Source organism: Heterodontus francisci, chromosome 4 (genome assembly GCF_036365525.1).
Source record: "Heterodontus francisci isolate sHetFra1 chromosome 4, sHetFra1.hap1, whole genome shotgun sequence".
NCBI lineage: Eukaryota > Metazoa > Chordata > Chondrichthyes > Heterodontiformes > Heterodontidae > Heterodontus > Heterodontus francisci.
The window spans coordinates 103,477,593-103,496,348 of NC_090374.1; the positions used below are offsets into that span (position 1 = coordinate 103,477,593).

At 39.2% G+C, this 18,756-nt stretch overlaps 1 protein-coding gene across 5 annotated transcripts in view; it reads left to right on the top strand.

The window, feature by feature from the left end:
• The first annotated feature begins 5,823 nt into the window (after nucleotides 1-5,823).
• Nucleotides 5,824-18,756, top strand: part of LOC137369168 (zinc finger protein 608-like) — a 107,048-nt gene continuing 94,115 nt past the window's right edge. For 2 of the 5 annotated variants that reach the window (XM_068029930.1, XM_068029935.1), the window contains exon 1: nucleotides 7,682-9,170. In XM_068029930.1, the coding sequence (XP_067886031.1) occupies nucleotides 8,268-9,170 (903 nt within the window). In that variant the 5' untranslated portion in view covers nucleotides 7,682-8,267. Of the gene's footprint in view, nucleotides 6,075-6,723; nucleotides 6,844-7,202; nucleotides 7,620-7,681; nucleotides 9,171-18,756 lie in introns of those variants that run through there. The other 3 variants (XM_068029933.1, XM_068029934.1, XM_068029932.1) reach the window with 3 other exon arrangements.

An 18,756-nucleotide genomic window follows, 5' to 3' on the forward strand; every position in this document is an offset into this window, starting at 1 on the left:
TTAGGGTCAAAGCGAATAAAGTTCAGGGGGGAAAGATCGTGAGTGAAAACTAATTTTTTGGGGGGAATAGGACAAAAAATCAAGATTATTCATTGGAGGTGTTGGAGAGGGGATTTGAAGTGTCAATAAAATTTTATTTCACTTTTGCAACAACCCTGTCTCTTTGAACATTTAAATGGCACTGAAGGGCTTGAAGCCCTTTAAAAAACGGTGCCAGCGCCTGCGCGGTGGTGCCAGACGCCGTTGCTGGGGACACAGCAGCCACCCCCACCACGTCTACACACGAAATATTGCAGAATCTCAGCGACGGCACATCTGCGCCTGAAGACCACCGACAGCAGAGCGTGCTACCGCGAATTGTGGCGCGCTCATAAATTTCAGCCCCTCATCTCTCATCAAGGCTGTAGACTTATATTTGCAAAATATCATCTGTCTTCATTTCCTTTGCATATCCCTCTCCACTGAAGCGCTCATCCATGTCTTCTTCATTTCAAGCCTTCATTTCCCTCACTGCTTCTCCAAATTCTGCCCTACTTAATCTCCAACGCATCCATAACACTTTTTAGCAATCTTTTCAGCCCATTTTATCCTGCACTAAATCCAGCTCACCTATCCTTGAAATTTCCCCTCCCCAGTATATTGTCTTTAAAATGCCTCTCTTAATTGCAAACCTGACAACAGCCTTGCTCTAACCTAATTTTGCATATCTCTTCTCCCTATGTTCTTTTATGCATCCTCTGATATTCTGACACTTCTCTATATCTTCCCCTCCCCACATTATCAGTGCCTGTGTGTCCAGGCTCCATCCCCTGCACATTGGAACTCCTCTTCCTAAACCTCCCCATTTCAAAGTCTCCTGAAAACCTACGTCATCAACCATATCTTCTGTCACCTCTCCTAAGACCGCTCCTATTTCCTGCTTATTGTCCTCTGATCTCCTGTAAAATGTCTTGGGATGTTTGTCAGTTGAAAGGCACTATATCAGTGTAAGTTATTGTTCCTCTTGTAGCTTTACAAGTGCATGGATAAAAAGTGATTTAGTGGGTTAGCATAATGTCTTTCCATCACTGCAACCTATATCTAAATTCAGCTCAGATTGTTGAGATAAAAATCTGTCTGCCAGCAGCAATGGTCCTATGGGAATAGAGTTTGGTCACTCTCCACTTGATTTCTTGTGGGTACAACCCTTCAATAACAACCTGGTCACAATTCAAGACAAATTGACATTGAAGTGCCAATCGCACCCAGAGAAATCATCGAAAGTGATTGTTATGCGAAATCAAGAAATTCACATGGGTAAAACAGAGGATAATTTTCTACGATTGCGTCAAAGTTTTATTGGAACAAAGTAAAGTCGGCTTTATACTGTAATCACTTGCATTGGAGTGTAACTGGACTTGTTGAATGCTGATAATGGAAATGAAAAAATAGAAATGGAAAATTTAGGTAAGAAAAAATATCTGGTTTATTGCACCATGTGCACCACTTGCACTTACAATATAATATGTGGTTGGAATTGTATTGCAAGGAAGAGACGTGGGATTCAAATAGCATTTACACTGCTTTGCTTCAGATCAAACTGCTTCAGAGCCTGTAAAAGCAGCCTTAAGATGTGAAAGATCTTCTCCAAAACCGAAATTTGTCTAAGCCTATTGCCACTTTTTCCAGTATTCATTGTAATCCAAAAAGAGATGAATGTAAAATAAAGTACTAATTTTGAACTGAATTTTAAAAAGACACTAAAGACTAAAATGCAACAGAAAATGTATCAAATACCAAGATAACAAAAACCTCAAAGGAAAGTATTATTTCCCTCATATTTTCTAAATGATTACAGTGTTCTCGAATGACACATTTAAAACTGATATGAAAAACAATCATACATAAAAATAGACAGGTTATATTTTTATTCACAGGTTTAGAAAACAGTACTGTGTCATCAAAATATCTCTGGCAACATCAGTCAACAGCAGTTTATGAGTACTGAGTGGAATTCTTGTTTCAGTCACATTGAACCAATTGACAAAACTGGCAAGGGATTGTTTCCCAAGGTGCGCTCAGTGTGAGTATTGCTGAGGTCACCAGCGAACCCAGCCACTCCTCTGGTGCCTAAATCTGGTTGCTGAACTTGGTCCAGTGCATTAACTTGGTAATTCAACCACTGTAAGATGAAAAGGACAGATGTGCAAACAGCATTTGGGTATGAATCAGAAGATAAATAACTTTTGGGCCTGAAGCCATTTTATGTTAGATTGGACACTTCGGTTCATAGGCTAAAGCCCGATGGCAACAATGAATTCAACCTCATAGGAGGGGGCAGGCAGCCAGGATCTCAGGGTTTGTTTCTGCAGGTGTAATGGAGCTCACTTAAACCCAGAAGACTGGCAAATGGGAGCTGATTATGTGATGTACTACAGGGAGATTAGAAACTAAGTTCTTTGCACAGCGGGTGGGTAGAATATGGAATTGTCTGGCACAAACTATTCTTGAAACAGTGTTCACAGAGAGAAAATAATATTAAATGATAGGGGGAGTGAGCAAATGAGAGTGGAGATTAGACTAGACGACTCATGGAGTAAAATACAAGTGTGGATTTGATGCATGGAAAGGCGGGGTCTTCTACTATTACACTCTATGATTCTATAATTTCATAATATTGCAATATATTTTACATCATTTCAGTGTTTATGTACATGCAACTACAGAAGTAAAACCACGAAAATTGTGGCACATAAATTATCCTGTGAAGACATAAAGGACAAATAGGAAACTACTATCTTTCAAGAATCAATGCCATTAAAACGCACTGGCGTGCGAAGTTAAACAAAAAAATCGCGGTCATCTCTTTTTGGTACATAGTTGTCGTATTATTCATATTAAATTATACTAAATTACGTATTAAAACCGTATTATTTTACTGTATGTATAGACATAATCTTTGAAAATTATTGTAATGCCTGATAGGCAAATATAGTAAAATGATATCCTCGTAAACTGCATCTGTTTTTATTTTGGGTGGGGGAGAAAACTAAACTGTGCTGATAAGAATATTTTACAAATTCTGGTTTATTGTTTTATTTTTGCATTACAAAGCAGGTCAACGAAAGGATTTGTGCCTAATTAAACCGTGAGCCTAAGCCTTTCCGTCACATCATTATTGTCTGTTTATAATCTGATAGAAAAAAGGATTTACTACCCATGATAACGTGCCTCGTCAGCATGCTCACGATAGACACCATAGATTGCAATTCATTGGCTAGGCAAATATTAAACTTTTATCATTTTTAAAGGGTGAAACCTTAAGACATTCCCTCTTGAAAGGATTCTGTTGCAGCAGGCAAGATACATAAATGAATCAGTGCAAACAGGAATGATTCATTAATATAAGACTGAAATGGCTCTGTGTTAAAAACATATTTTGGATGTGGCTTTCCGGACATCAGTGAGGTTATTGTGAGAGCTTTGCTGCTCCCCATCCCCCACTCAAGCCGCCTTTTATAGAAACACTCAGTGGAAGGATGAGGAAATCGCTGTTTAATGCGTTGCCACGGGCTCAAAATAAAACACGCTCAACATGTCCAAACAGAAACATTGTTATCAACCACACACACAGAACGAAAAGAAGCTATTACGAAACATCGACCACGACCTCTGCAGAATGTGTTTATAGTACAATGTGAATGAAGCATGAAGGTTGCACTTCAGCTAAACACGAGCTGGCGTTCGGCTGCAAGACACTCAAGGTGATCGCTGCGAATGCGACATCATATTTTAACATCCTGCCCCCAAACATATATAAATATGGAGAGGCATCATTGATTGTTGGGCATACGGATTGAGCAGCTTCTGATTGCATGTTCTGTGCTCGAGCAAACGTTTGCTCTGCAAATATTGTCTCTGGTGTGTTATCCAACAAATCGGGTGGGGGAGGGAGCACGAAGGGCAAAGGCAAATAGCGAAGAGGAATAAACACACAAGCCGTCGTCAGAGAAACACCATTCGCTATACGGTTCACTTGCCACACATGCATGCACATACGGCACCACAGATTGTATACTGCAGAGATGCACACAACACAGAGACTGCACACATTAAGCACACCTATAGCACATGGCTCAGCTAATTAAATATGGGAGTAGCCGAGGCGCATAAACCAGGATAATTTCAGATTTGATTCCCAAATTGGTGAATTTCAGCCAGATTGGCCTTTGTGCCGTTGAAGAAACGGCACTTAGGCGCAGTACCGAAAGGCACATATGGGTCTGCGCATTGGCAGAAACAAAGGGGGAAAAAACTTTAAAAAGTGAAAATCAGGGATGCATTAAAAAGCACATATACAACAGACACACGTGTACAAATGCGCATGCACCACATAGAAATGCAAAGACATCCAATTCGCATTGTAAGGAGATAAACGTGCATAAACCATGCAAGTCACCTAAAACACAGAAACATCAGACGTACTCCAGTCAAATCATACACCATATAGAGACAGACATGCAAGACACCTATATACACACATAAATTAAATAATATGCATATATATATAAAACAGCACATATATGATAAACGATGCAAGCACAAGAATAAACATCACACACAGCTATATATCAGAGACATAACAGGCACACAGTCATTCTCTACATATACACAAGGGACATGTGCAGGAACAGCCACAAATGTAAATAGGCATTCGCGCCATACATACGTGGACACACGTTATAAATACTGGCACATAAGAAATATTAATATAAATTAGATTTATAAAGAGACACAGACAACTTCATTTTAAAAAGTGCGACAAATTGTTTCTAACACCATTTTCAGAACTCCAGAATATCCATCTCGCTTGGCCTGAAGTAATGAAACAAGAGAATACCTTAAACATGGTAATGTTTTTAATCTCAGTTTTTAATTCAATGTCCCTCTTCTTTCCAAGAGTTGACTAAAGGGACAACACACAATACCATAGAGGGAAATGATTCCATTACAAAGTAAAGTGAATGTTTCCATCTGTTATGCATTCAAAATGTTCTGGATAAAGAAGTCATTTTAAAATGCCTTTAGTTATGTACAAGGAATGGTGATTCCTTTTCCGATTTTAATGTTCAACGTTCAAGAGTATATATAAACTTCAGTAAAATTGAGTGAGACATCGTTCTGGTTGAGATGTTAAAAGAGTATCAGTTTAAATATTGTCTGCAATCTGTATTTTCTAGATTAATAGGGAAGTAATTCAAAATGTTCTGAGTAAAGGAAAGACTGCTTTAAGTATAAATAGGCGTGATATAAATTATCTGGATGGCGGAAACATTTTACTGTAAATCCAAACTCCATGACCTAAGCGTTCTGGATGAGGAGTGAAGAAAATCTAAATGTGTGCACTGTGGTAAAGTGTTCTGGAAAATCATTGTAACCATTTGCTTTAGGCTGTGGGTGCTGCGAGCTAAATACTTGGAGCTGGTTCAGCTGGGTGCTTGGTTCAGGCTTTTCTGGCTGGCGAGGGCTGTGACGAGACCAGGGTGAAAGTAGCTGATTTCGCTGGCTATGCTAGCTAAACGCTCCACTGCTGGGAGCTGAATGCTCCAGTGCTGGCTCTGCTGGAAGCTCCTTTGACACACAGGGACTGACTTGACTCTTGTGCTGGAAGTTCCTCTCTCTCTTGTCTCTCTGTCTCTCTCTCACACACATACACACACACAGATGGGAAAACGCGCAGCCAATGGTTGGGCTGAGTTTCATAAAAGCTGCGCTCTGAGTGGCTGCAGGGCGAATGGCTGTGAAACAAAGGAGCAAAGCCAGGTCTGGAGCAGAGAGAGAGAGAGAGAGACAGACAGAGAGAGAAATGTGCACCCAGCAAAACACACACACATCATGAGGACAAGCCAATGCACCCAGCAAAACACACCAACACACATACACTGAGAGCAAGCCAATACACCCAGTACAACACGACACACAGGCAGAGAGCTAAAGGACAGGCAGTCACATTAGTACAAGATTTGATTTAAAACAAAACAAAAATGTATTTCAGATCACACGAAGACCAGGGCAAAACCGAGCCAGTACTGATCGTAAGTATATTGTACAATAATCTGAGTATAAAGTTTTATCAATCACACCAGAGATCGCATTTGTGATCAAGTGAGCGCTTTTCAAGGTTCCTCTTTTTACATTTTACTGCCCATCCCGAGTTTTGGATAAAAGCGGACTATTATTGAATATGATATGGTTTTGATTCACCTTGTTGATTTAAAAGTTGTATCGGGTGCCGTTTCCTTATTTCTCGTACTTCCACGATTTTTAAAAGGGGAAACAAATACAAAATGCTTCTGTTTTGGCTACTAGTCCCTCGTGACACTTACCGTGCTAACTTGAGCTTGTAAATAGCTCCAAGTTTTTGCTGAAGTTGACTTTAATAAGCAGTTACGGCTGTCGATCACGAATGCATCCCCTCCCCTGCTTTTATGGCTGATATGAAAAGAACACGCACCGTGTTTTAAAAATTTGCATTTAATCTCACCCAGACGATACCAGACCCCTAAGAAGTTCTCGCCACCCCCGATTAAAATTTCAGATATCAAGTTTTCCCCTTTTTTTCTCTCTAAGGCAAGATCAGTTTCTGATACGCTTGTCACCGATTTTTGTTCTCACGTCAAGCTACAGGGAATCTTGGATTCACGTGATTGAAGCTCGAACTGTAACAAAATAGCTGCTTTTAGATGGTTGGTTGTGGCAACCTCCCCCTTCAAATCCATCAACAATTCATTACAGCTTTTAGCTCTAAACGCCAGCTAATTAAACTGTGTAGCTCCTAATCCGAGTACAAGATGACAGAAAATGGTAAGCAGACAATCGTCAACGTTTGCAACAAACCGGTCCTGGTTGTATAAAATATCTTCTTTCTCCCCTTCCTCCTCCTCCCTCCTTTTCCCCCTGTCCTTGTCTTGTATTTGAAATAGTCGATTATGAAATTACCACATGATTGACTGGCGTCGTTTCCTCGCTTAATTTGTATGTTTGACACTGTTTTGAGAGACGATGGTGCCACGTCCGGACAAAATGTGTAATCCAGTCCAGGTTTCTGCTGTTTTTTTCCTTCACTAATTTATCCCAGGGTTAGCACATTCTGTCTTCTTTCAACCGGACGCTTGTAGTTTTTCCTTTCTGTTTTGTCTCTCTCTCTCTTTCTGGCATAATCATTTACTGATCATGATGTTTCCAAAAGTGTGCGGTTAAGGCGGAATGTGAAGTTTGAAAACTTTATATGATTTTTATTTTTGGAACCCTGTAACAGTTCTTTTTAATTAAATATATATTCCCATGCATTTTTTATTGTTGTTGATCGGGACGCGTGTTTGGACTTTAAAATATTTTTCGTTTGCTGGGAAAAGGGAAAGAATCCGGTCTATGTGCCAGGAGAAAGAGGAGGAGGAGGAGGGGATAAAAGTGAAACATTGACTTGGCGATGAGGTTTAGAATGTTTCTTCCATTCTGTATTACATTGATATTAGCACAAGTTGTGCAGGATGTATGATGTATGGAGAAATGTTGCAGATTTTTATTTTATTTTGGGGGGGCTGTGTGATGCGGGGAAGAGATGTTTGAATGATTTAAAGGTAAGAGTTGCAGCTACCCATGATGCATGCTTTTCAGGCTTTGAATGGTTACACTGATCTCTGTCAAACAACCTCATTTGCGGTCACTGAGGCCACCTTGGTGCAGAGCTCATGGAGCGCGAACGAGTGCTGATTCATTTCCAGCAATGTGTTTTTTAAACGCGTCTCTTTTGCACTATGATAACTTTTTCAGATGTTAATGTTTCGCAAAGAAAATTTCAAGTCCGAGTTATTTTTTTCTCTATTTTGTTTCTGCTGTTGTCGTCTCTCATTTGGGTCAGTGTGAAATTACAAAGGTCAAGAATGAAAAGGGCGACACGAAAGACCTATTTTTAAAACCATGTAATCGGATTGTATTTTAATATTGGAAAGTTCAAATCAGATCTACATGCAAAAAGGGGGAGGACAGAAAAGAAGAAAAAATGTTGGTCTTACCCAACAACCGATTTATTAGTTTTATCTTTTTGCAGGAAGTAATTTATTCGTGTGTGTGGATCGTGTGACTCGAAAATAAGGGCAATATCTATCTATCTGTATATAAAATAAACACATGAGAGGGGTGAAACACGTGGCGGAGAAGCGAATGTCCTCCCAGATCCAAAGCAGTGAAGTTCATCCAATTTTTATCCAAGCGATCCCATCTTCAGGATGTCAGTGAACAGTTCCATTGCTACGAGTAAAGGTGTTGATTCAAACGCGGTTGATACTTACGACAGTGGCGATGACTGGGAGATTGGAGTGGGGAATCTGATCATCGATTTGGACGCCGATTTGGAGAAAGACAGGCAGAAATTGGAAATGAATAACTCGAGTAACAGCAGCAGTAGCACCAGCATTGCAGCCAGCAGCAGCAGCAAGGACTGCGGGGCTAATGTAGCATCAGCTCCAGCACTTTCTGATAGCCTCAAATTTACCTCTTCTTCCGTCCAGCCTCCCCAAGGCAATTCCCACAAGGAGACTGGCAAATCCAAAGTGAAAAGAAGCAAAACTTCCAAGGATGCTAATAAATCTCTCTCCTCTGCCTCACTGTATGGGATTCCTGAAATTAGCAGTGCTGGCAAGAGGCAGGAAGTTCAAGGGCGCCCTGGAGAGGTTTCTGGCATGAATTCAGCCCTGGGTCAAACAGTTAGCAGCAGCAGCAACAGCAGCAGCAGCACTGTTTGCAACAATAATATTAATAATAACAGCACCATTGGCAATTGCACTAAAAACAAGGAGGAGAAAGCGGGCAAGGGCTCGGGCAGGGGAGGCTCGAAGCGGGACAAGGAGGCTAGCAGGTCCCGCAAGGATGGCAATAAGCAGGATGTGGGGGTGCACCCTGGCCAGCCTCCGATGTCGATGCCGGTGACAGCCGCCGCTCATCTCTTCAATTTCGGTCCCAAAGGCGGCAGCAGCTCCTTACAGTGCTGCGGAGAGCCCTCGCCCCGCACCCAGGACATTAAAAACACTCTGGAGTCAGGAATATTAAACAACCCAATTGTACTGAAGAAAGATGATGAAGAGCATGACGAGGAGAGTGCCCGACCCATCAAGAAATTGAAAACTGAAAAGGTAACACGCAATGTTGGGGTTTTTGTTGTTGTTGTTGTTGTTGGTTTCTTTGTTTAAAAACCAAAAATGTTTATTTCATGCAGACGTGTGACGATGTGAATGGTGCATTGAGCTGAGTAATGAAACAGGAAAGATGATGTCTTTCTTGGAATGACTTTTATGCATCAGGGCAGTATTTTTGTTGCTTTAATTTGAACAGCTCCCAATTATAATCTGAAGTTGAGGGTAATAAAAGGATTTGTGATTGTATTTCTTAACTGACAACTGTCACGAACAACCCAAATTATAATCATTCATTAGTGCAATAATAGATATAATATGGCTTTAGAGTGCTCAAATATGTGAAGAAACTCAACATTTTCCCTTATTTTTATTAAGTAACAGGCTGGTGTGATGAGCATACACATAAACAATGGAACAAACCCACAGCTGGAGAGAAATGAAGTTATTGTAATCACTACTGTTTGCCTGAAGGGTGGGGGGAGGTGCTTTGTAATCAAATACATTAAACGCCTTCATAAAAGCTGCACTGGCCTTGCCTGCTTGGAATGCAGAGATGGTTGATATGGTGCCTGGCATTTTATTAACATCAGTACGGGCACGATGATCTCTATTTTGTAGATCCAATGTGAAAGGGAAGTTTGCCCTTGCCTTCCTTTGTTAGTGTGCAACTGGGCTTCTGGTATGTTGGTAATTATCCAAAGACTGGAGTTTCTCAGGAGGCTCTGATGCATTGTTTGTTGGATAATTATGGGGGTCAGAGGAATTGTGCCATTTTAAGAAGCTTGCCACTTACTGTGGGTGATAGTTTCACAAACTATGTCCTCACCATTCCTGAAAAAGTCCTTCAAGTTCCTTATTTCTAATGAGAATGTTTAGATCGATGCTCAGTGTTTAAAACTGCTTTGTTTTGAGTGCACTTTGAAGTTTTTGGGCTGTATGTGATTTTAGGTGAAGAAAACCTAAATAAAATTAGTCCTTTCAGAGTAATTACTTCCTTTTTAATGTAGTTTGTCAAGCACCTTGTGATCCACTTTTCAACCTTTCCCTTCCCATTCAACTCAATAAATTGATTCTCTGCAATGGAAGTGATCAATTGAGTCAGAGAGGATTTTGTTCCAGTACATAATAGTGTAAAGTGAATTCCCAGCTTGTTGAGGTGGTGACCTTTGTATTTCTGCTGATACTACTTGGAAAATGGTATTTTATTTGATTAATTTTATTGCCGGGGAAACACTTTCAAGGAGACTTTGAGATGTTAATAAAGATTTAAACAGTAAGGTGCAGAGGCTAATGTTCCATAGTCTATTAGTCATGAGAAGGGTATCTAAACAGATTTGGAATGAAGAGGAGATTGGAAAACTGTTTGACATGCTTGACAACTCCCCAATCAAATCGTTTTACCTTGGTCTCCAGCAGGACTGCAAATTGGGAGCCGTTTTAATCTGCTTTAAATATCAAGATAACTTGCTCTAATCTGTTCTGCACAATGGCTGTGGTTAAAGCTTCAAGACCATTTGATTGAATTCGCTGGCTGTGTGGAATGCAGAAAGCATTGCTCCTTGCACCCCCGAGCCTTTTTAATCTTTCAGCCAAATGTTCAGATTCAACAGTTTTGTTTAGCAGGCAATCTGTACATTTTCAAATCCGAGAGGCAGGTGTCATGGCAACAGAGATTAGAGTGGTGTGGTTTCACTACTCCTATTTCTTCCTTATTTATACCTCAAATAGTCTCCTGGGGAAAATGTTTTAGTGTGTCTATTCCTCAAAACAATCAAGACTGTGTGTACAAAACCAGTGCCTGCTGATATTCAGTCAGTGAGTCATACAGAAAAATGTCCAGAATCGTACTGTTTCTTGCTTGTCTTGATTCTTCCCAGATATAATTGACAAGCAGACTCTATTCATTCTAGCACAGCCTGTTTTCCTTTTGACTGCTCCAGAGATCATTCAGATTTAAATCTGCAGCATACACAGTATATGGTTGAAGGAAATGAAATGGTACCTGATATGGAACCCATAATCTTAATGTATACACTTGTCCTTGTATTTGTTATTTATATGAAAGGTGAAGGCACATTTTGTTAAACTGTGTTGTAACAAGCTGTGAAATATTTATACAGTTGTCTGGTTTAAATGAGTTTGAAGACAAATGTGTCCAACACTATACTTGTTTGAGTAGTGGGTTGCTAAAGGTACAAGGTAAATCCTCAAGAGTTGCAGTCATTGTTTAATCTCTGCAGTGTGTTTGCAGGTCTATTTTTGGCCTGTTTATTCTATTTGTTTGCTGCAGTTAATCATGTAAAACATGATAAATTGAAGCCTATTAAAACTAATTATTTTTGTGACTCTGTTTCTGCCTGCCTTTTATGCAGAAAACCACAAGTATGTTGTAAAACCTGCCACTCCCTACAAGTATTGCTCAAGTAAAAAGCAGCCTATAATTTGACTTGTTTGCACTATTTCGATGTAGCCCATTTTTGTGGTTTAGCTGTTGCTAACATGTCTGACTTAAGTAGACTTGGCAAGACCAATAACCACTCCTAGGAGTTTGCAAAATCCTTCCAATATAGGATTACCTAATAATGGCTTGTCAGCACCCAGTCCTTCACCAGTATCAAATAAGATTTTACAATTTCAATTATCCAGTCAAAGGAATAGAATTATGCATTTGATTGGCTTGAGGTAGGACATTAATGATGTGAGCAATCACCAACTGGATTAATTGACTTAATTGATAAAGTACAGTACTGGAATATAGAGCACAACTGGAAACTCAATCCAGTGTTTTACACTCCACACTGTAGTTTTCTAAGTAGGATTGAGAGTCGGCTGTCGAAAACATGCTGCTAGTGCAGGCCTGTTAATATCTCAGGGAGGAATTTGTCGCCTTTTGAAAGTGATGCTGTGATACATTTCACAGCTGAGAATTGCATTCACAAATGACTTGACATACCATTAATGCTAGCAACTATTTTTCAGTCACATAAGACTAATAAATGGAAAGGAATGGTACTGAAAATGTTGCAGCCAGAAACACATTTTCTACTCTCTCTTTTGTTCCCGCTGATTAACTGAATGGAAACATGCATATACCTTCCTGTTCTTTGTATGCTGCTATTACTTGTCTCTTACAGTCTGCAGCAAAGGACTGTAAGTGGTAAGCAGTCATTAATGAAGAAAACAAAGGACAGAGTTGTTTGAATGTGAGCGATTTAAAAAGCTGACTCAAAACTCTGCAAGAAGAGATTTGGCTGGTGAATGGTACCACAAACTAGCACGAGTCCCTGTAGAACAAAAAACTCTTCAGTCTACTTAATGCTTTGTAACTTTGAACAGTGTGACCAGAGCTCTTTCAGAGTGGGTGAATGAGCTGGTGGCCTTTGACTGCTGAGAACTTTCTGGACGAACTTGTAGTGACCTCCTAAGATCTGTGAGAGCAGAGTTGCTATTAAATTTTTCCAGCTAATGAGCTGGATTTCTAATTTCATTTGTAAAACGGCATGCTTGTAAAAGCCGTTAAAATTCTTTTAAAAAATCATATTAATGGACTGAACTCTAAAAGGAGACAAGGTCAGAACACATTATTATCAAAATTTATTGTAAAGCTCTATTTTATGAGTTTACTATTTGTGCTTTAATGTTTATTTCCCCACATTACAACAGTGACTACATTTCAGAGGGTTCTTTACTCAGAGAGTTGTGAATCTTTGGAATTCTCTACCCCAGAGGACTGGAAGCTCAGTCATTGAGTATGTTTAAAGCAGAGATTGACAGATTTCTAAATACCAATGACATAAAGGGATATGGGGATAGTGTGGGAAAAAAGCATTGAAGTGGATGATCAGCCATGATCATATTGAATGGTGGGACAGACTCGATGGGCTGAATGGCCTACTCCAGTCCAATGTTCTTATGTTCCTAGAAGTCCTTAATTGGTTGTGGGAAATGCTTTGGGATCTCCTGAGGTCATGAAAGGCTCTATACAAATGCACGTTCTTTCATTAACCAAAATTGTAGCTGCAAGTTTTAGTAACAAGTTTAAGAGGAATGTTAGGGGAAAGCACTAAAGGGCGGCACAGTGGCGCAGTGGTTAGCACCGCAGCCTCACAGCTCCAGGGACCCGGGTTTGATTCTGGGTACTGCCTGTGTGGAGTTTGCAAGTTCTCCCTGTGTCTGCATGGGTTTCCTCCGGGTGCTCCGGTTTCCTCCCACATGCCAAAGACTTGCAGGTTGATAGGTTAATTGGCCATTATAAATTGCCCCTAGTATAGGTAGGTGGTAGGGAAATATATAGGGACAGGTGGGGATGTGATAGGAATATGGGATTAGTGTAGGATTAGTATAAATGGGTGGTTGATGGTCGGCACAGACTCGGTGGGCCGAAGGGCCTGTTTCAGTGCTGTATCTCTAAACTAAACACATGAGTCTGCTAGGAGAGGTAAAAATGTGTGTTCTTTAAATACTATAGACTTTCTTAAGTATTAGAATATAGCCATTCAAGTACTATGAGAATATGGAATTTGAAATGTGCAGCTGGCCTTGAAAAAGGAGTTTCTTGTATGAAGTTGAAATGAGAAAAGGGAGGATTAATCTGAAAGCAAGCCAGCATTTAGCAGATTGCTTTGACGTGTGTGTGTGTTCTGAGTGGGCCTCCTCACTGATTTCTAGGAACCAAAGTACACATGACAGTAATGAAAGATGCAGAAGCCATTGAGCTTCATACAGAGGGTTGTTGATTCGATGTTGCACAGCACAAACCTATTTTCCCAGTGATAAGTCTTCATTTATATAAGCAAGATCTGAAGTGCTATTCATTCATTGCAAAAAATATTCTCTGCTTTGTTAAAATATAGGAACAGTAGTAGGTCTTTCGGCCCCTCCAGCCGGTTCCGTCATTCAATTACATCATGCCAGATCTGTAGCTCAGCTTCATAAATCCATTTCCATTTACACAGCTTTATTTCACATCCCTTTACACCCTTCCCAACAAAACTCCTATTGATCTTTGTCATGAAAATTTAGTTTAATGAAAAAAAACTACTAAAATTAAACTCAAAACAAAAAGCAACAAAACTGTAGATGCTGGAAATCTTAAACAAAAACAGAAACAATGCTGGAAAAACTTGGCATCTGTGGAGAGAACTGGCGGTTTGAACCCTTCATCAGAATGCTGACTCTTTCCCCCACCAATGATGACTGACCTGCTGTTTCCTGCATTTTCTATTCCTGTTTAAAATGAAATTCTATTGACTGTTAAAGTGTTTAAGGCTGGTGCTTTATGTGGTTACTTAAATCATCTACAATAATCAACATTCATAAGGAGAAACTTGCTTCTGGTTGGTGTGTGTGCAAATAGTACTTCAATTCAATGTCTCCACGCCCCCTTCCCCCAAATAAATTAGTTTTTTGGCTGCAGACTCTGAGCAATGGATAACAATCACTGTTCTTTGTTCGAGGTCTTTTTTATTGAGGCTAATGACTGGTCTTGTGCCGCTCTGAGATAAATGACATTATCTCTGAGTGGGCTGACAGGAAACAGACATGTTAATAGTGAAGCTGCAGGGAGGATCTTCCCCATTCCTTGCAAAAGAAAAGGCAGGACCTCGAGTTGTGATCATTAGCGCATAATGCATTCCTGCTTTTCCCATGTGGGTCAAGGTAATTAGAAGCATAATGGTGTGTTTTCATATGGATGTCAAACCACAGCAATGACATTCTTAATTTCAATTTATCGTAGATTATTTTAGGAAAGATTAGTAAACCACATTTTCCTGTGGTAGGCTGCATCCCTTTGAAAAAGAGATCGCAGGCCAGTTTGTCATCCACACCCTTGTGTTTTTTTTAACAAAAAAACAAAAAATAATTCTGTTAAGATGACACCCACTCTCAATACAACGACTACAGTCTACGCCCATTGGAAATATTTGATCTGGGAAGATTCGGAATTTCCTGTTTTAAAAAAAAACATTTTTGTGTAATAGTTTTAAGAGTAACTAACATTTTAGACATATTTGTATAAACAATGGGAAATGATTAGTTTCAAATTTGGTCTTTTTCCATATTGTGTATGTTTTCACTTTCAGTGGAATCTGTTACTTATAAGTAGCAGAAGATGACCCTGATTGCAGAGTTTTAGTTGAACACAGGATCTAAAATGAAGTAGCATGGAAGTGAGATAGGAAATCCATCTGTGTAATCAAATCTTGCAGCCAGCTAAGCATAAAGCTCGTCCTTGAGCTTAGATAAACCCTGTCAAACACGAGCTCTCCAATCCCTATAGAAAGCCAAAGGCTGAAAGTATCTGTATGCACAGAGCACGACTCCATAAGTAAAATAAAAGCTGTCAAATTTTCAAGTACAAGGATAGTAATCTACTAAAATGTCAAAGCCAACTGTTTTCTATCGTTTAAGTTAACATAATACATGATTTACATTATTTCAGTTTCCCAAAAACATGAGGGAATTGCTTGAGAACATTAGAAATATATGCTGTGGTAGAGTATACATTTTCTTTCTTTTTTAAAAATCATCCATTCTTCCTTACTGAGACTTTGTGTGGGGAATGGAAACGCTAGAATGAAGCACTATGCGTGTGTGCTTCTGACCAGCTGAAATGCACAAATCCTATTTTTAAAGGAAACTCAATTTAAGCATTGTGAAAATGTGCCCAAAAAGCGTATTCAGCAGGTTAAATAGATGCTTGAACCAGCATTTTAATTCAGCAGCTTGGAACATTAACTGGGACGAGATCTTCAAATTGGATAACCTTTGTTAGTGAAGAACAGAAGATCAGGCCAAGCGATAATTTGCCACTAAAGGGTATTAAAGGAGAAGGACAGCAGTAATACCAAAGGCTGCTTTGTGTCTGTGATGGTTTTTAGTACAGTGTATCTGTTGCTTTTTTCCCTTTAATCCAAACTAAATGGTCTTGGCAAGTTGAACAAAGCCTTTGCATTTGAATGAAAGGTTGTAAAACTATTCAGACATTAATGCATGGATTAAACGTGAATTGGCTGACAATAGGGCTGTTTGTATCATTTTTGGAGAGCTGAAAGCAAATTCATGAGGGGAGGGGTGATGCATTTCTCTGGGGTCACATGTCTCGCTGTTTCATTAGTAGTTTTAGAGGGGGATGTGAATTGTATCTGTTTTAGTTTTTGACTAAATTGCTCAATTTTTCTGGTACTGGACAATTTTTAAATGCTGATTTATAAATGGAACCTTTATTTTCACCGTGCAAAAGTTATAAGTTACTATAAATTAGTTACTGGAAACAGAGAATACAGAATACACTCTGGATAGGTATTTATTTATTGTTAGAATGTAGTATATAAAGTAAAATGAGATCTGATGCCTTTTAACTTTTTTAAAAGTTTTTTTTCAGTAAGAAACAGGATGTTTAGTGGCCCCTTGGTAACTGGGCAGATTGAAACTGTATTATCCCATCTTCCGCCTGCCGATCCAACGTCTCTTTAATCTGTCTTCATAAGTGTGGATGCTGAACTTTGTTACATATAGAAGTATGGTTAAGAACTCAGTGTTCATTTGTGTTTAACTTCCAAAAAGCATTTAATGTGAAAGAACAGGTCCTGATGTCTACCTGATAACCACAAGAGTTTATTCTTTATTAAATAAACTAGAGGCAATTAAGTCCTTTTAAATGAAATGAGGATAAGCTGATTTTGGAAAGAAATGGATAATGCTGCAAAATCCCTTTCTTTTCTGTGCATTGTGGGGTAAAGGAGGTATTTCCTCAAAGAGAACAGGTTTGTCTCGTAAACATCTTGATAGCTGTATTTTTTTCTAATTTGAGTCCTCTAATTGAAGCAGATGGCCTTGTACTGGTTTAGCTTTATCGAGGGGTGTGTTTCATTTTTTTCAACCTTCTCCTGAGGTTTTCACATATGGTGCATTTAGCGCTGAATATTGACTAAGTGTATTTGCACTGACAGGTGAAGCATTTCATCAAATCCTTGTTCGGGCTTGTACTGTCAGTGTAAAGGCAGGGGGGTAGGTGAGAAGTAATATGCCACAGATGCAGTAGTTAAGTCTCTGCGCATTGTGCTGTATATTTCTTTAATTGTGGTAATTAATGCTTGTTACTGCCCAGATACAATACCCAAACCCAGCAGGGCATCTCATTTAAACCTGCAGCCTTCCAGTAGTATTTCCCAGTACTACATCAGAACCCAAGCCCTGCTGGAATCTGTTTTCCCATTCTTTCTCTGTTTCTAAAGAGATCATCCTACTCTTTGTGCACATTCTGCATCCTGCTGTTTGGCTAGTTGTCTGGATTTACATTTGCTGTCGAAATCCTAAACCAACCTTTCCCATGATGCTGTAGCAGATGCCAGACACTGGAGTATAAAACAAGCAGCTGTTTCCATTACACCATCGCTATATTATCCTACACAATCTGTTTCCTCCATAAGAACCCTCCTTGCTGACATTAGCATTCTCTGCTGGCTCTCTCAGTCTTTGTATCTTGGGGAATGCCAGTGTACTTTTAATCCTGACTGGGCATGAACTCTTCTTAGATTAATAGTCTTCATACCTTCATTTTAAATAAACAAATCTGGCCTCCCCTCCTGACTTTGAGCGTAGATTCATTCTTTGTCCTGCACTCGTTGATTTTCAACAATCTTGCCTTTGTAAAGCAATGTCAAAAGTGCTTAGAAAGGCCCATCCCTTTCTTCCATTTTTATCCTCACTCTTTGACTACCCAATCTCCTGTTTTAAAATAATATATTACTAACACACAAAGGGAGCTGTTCCACTTCCCAATGAATAAAGTAATGGCACACCATTGTTGCACAAGATTAGTTGGACAGACAGCGAAGGCCAGGAGAGTATTTTAATGTTTGCATGGAAGACCTTTATTGAGGAAATTAATTGTTTAGGATATTATTTTGGTGTATTCAGAAGGCCTGTATCCAGTTTTGTTTAATAAAAGCACAATTGTGCAATGCAAATGCGGTAACAGAAATAATTGGTATCTAGTATTTCAGACTGTTATGAAATAATGGTGTACAGATGCTTGATTGACTGGGAAACTGGGATAGCTATTTGAGTATTAATACTGTTGGACAAACTTTGGTGAAATTAGTGTTTTTGTTTACTATTTGAAAATCAGCAGATGTGTATCAATGTAGCATTTTTGTCTGTATAGCAGAGTTCTAAGTTTCTTCTTGGACTAAAATGCCCCTTGCTTCTCCCTGCAACATTTCTGCTCCATTCCTAATTTATAGAACTTAGACTTCAAAGAACAGAATCCTAAACATTGAATAAACTCTTGTACAGTTGGTGTGTAGCACAAAATGCTGACTCTGATAGTTTGTTGACAGATTAATTTAGCAATTAAACAGTTTCAGTCGTAAAATGTTAGTTGTATTTTTAAAAGCCAGGAGGGCTCTCTCTGTTTTACTAAAATTAAAGCTAGCAATTTCCAAAGATGAGATTGTATTTTAAAAATTGGAGGTTCGATAGCTTGGTTTCATCAGGAGGTAAATGGACAACATATTCCATTTTACTAAAAATACCCAAAGCAAAAGAAACTGAGTTATTATTATTCTGTAATAGGAGA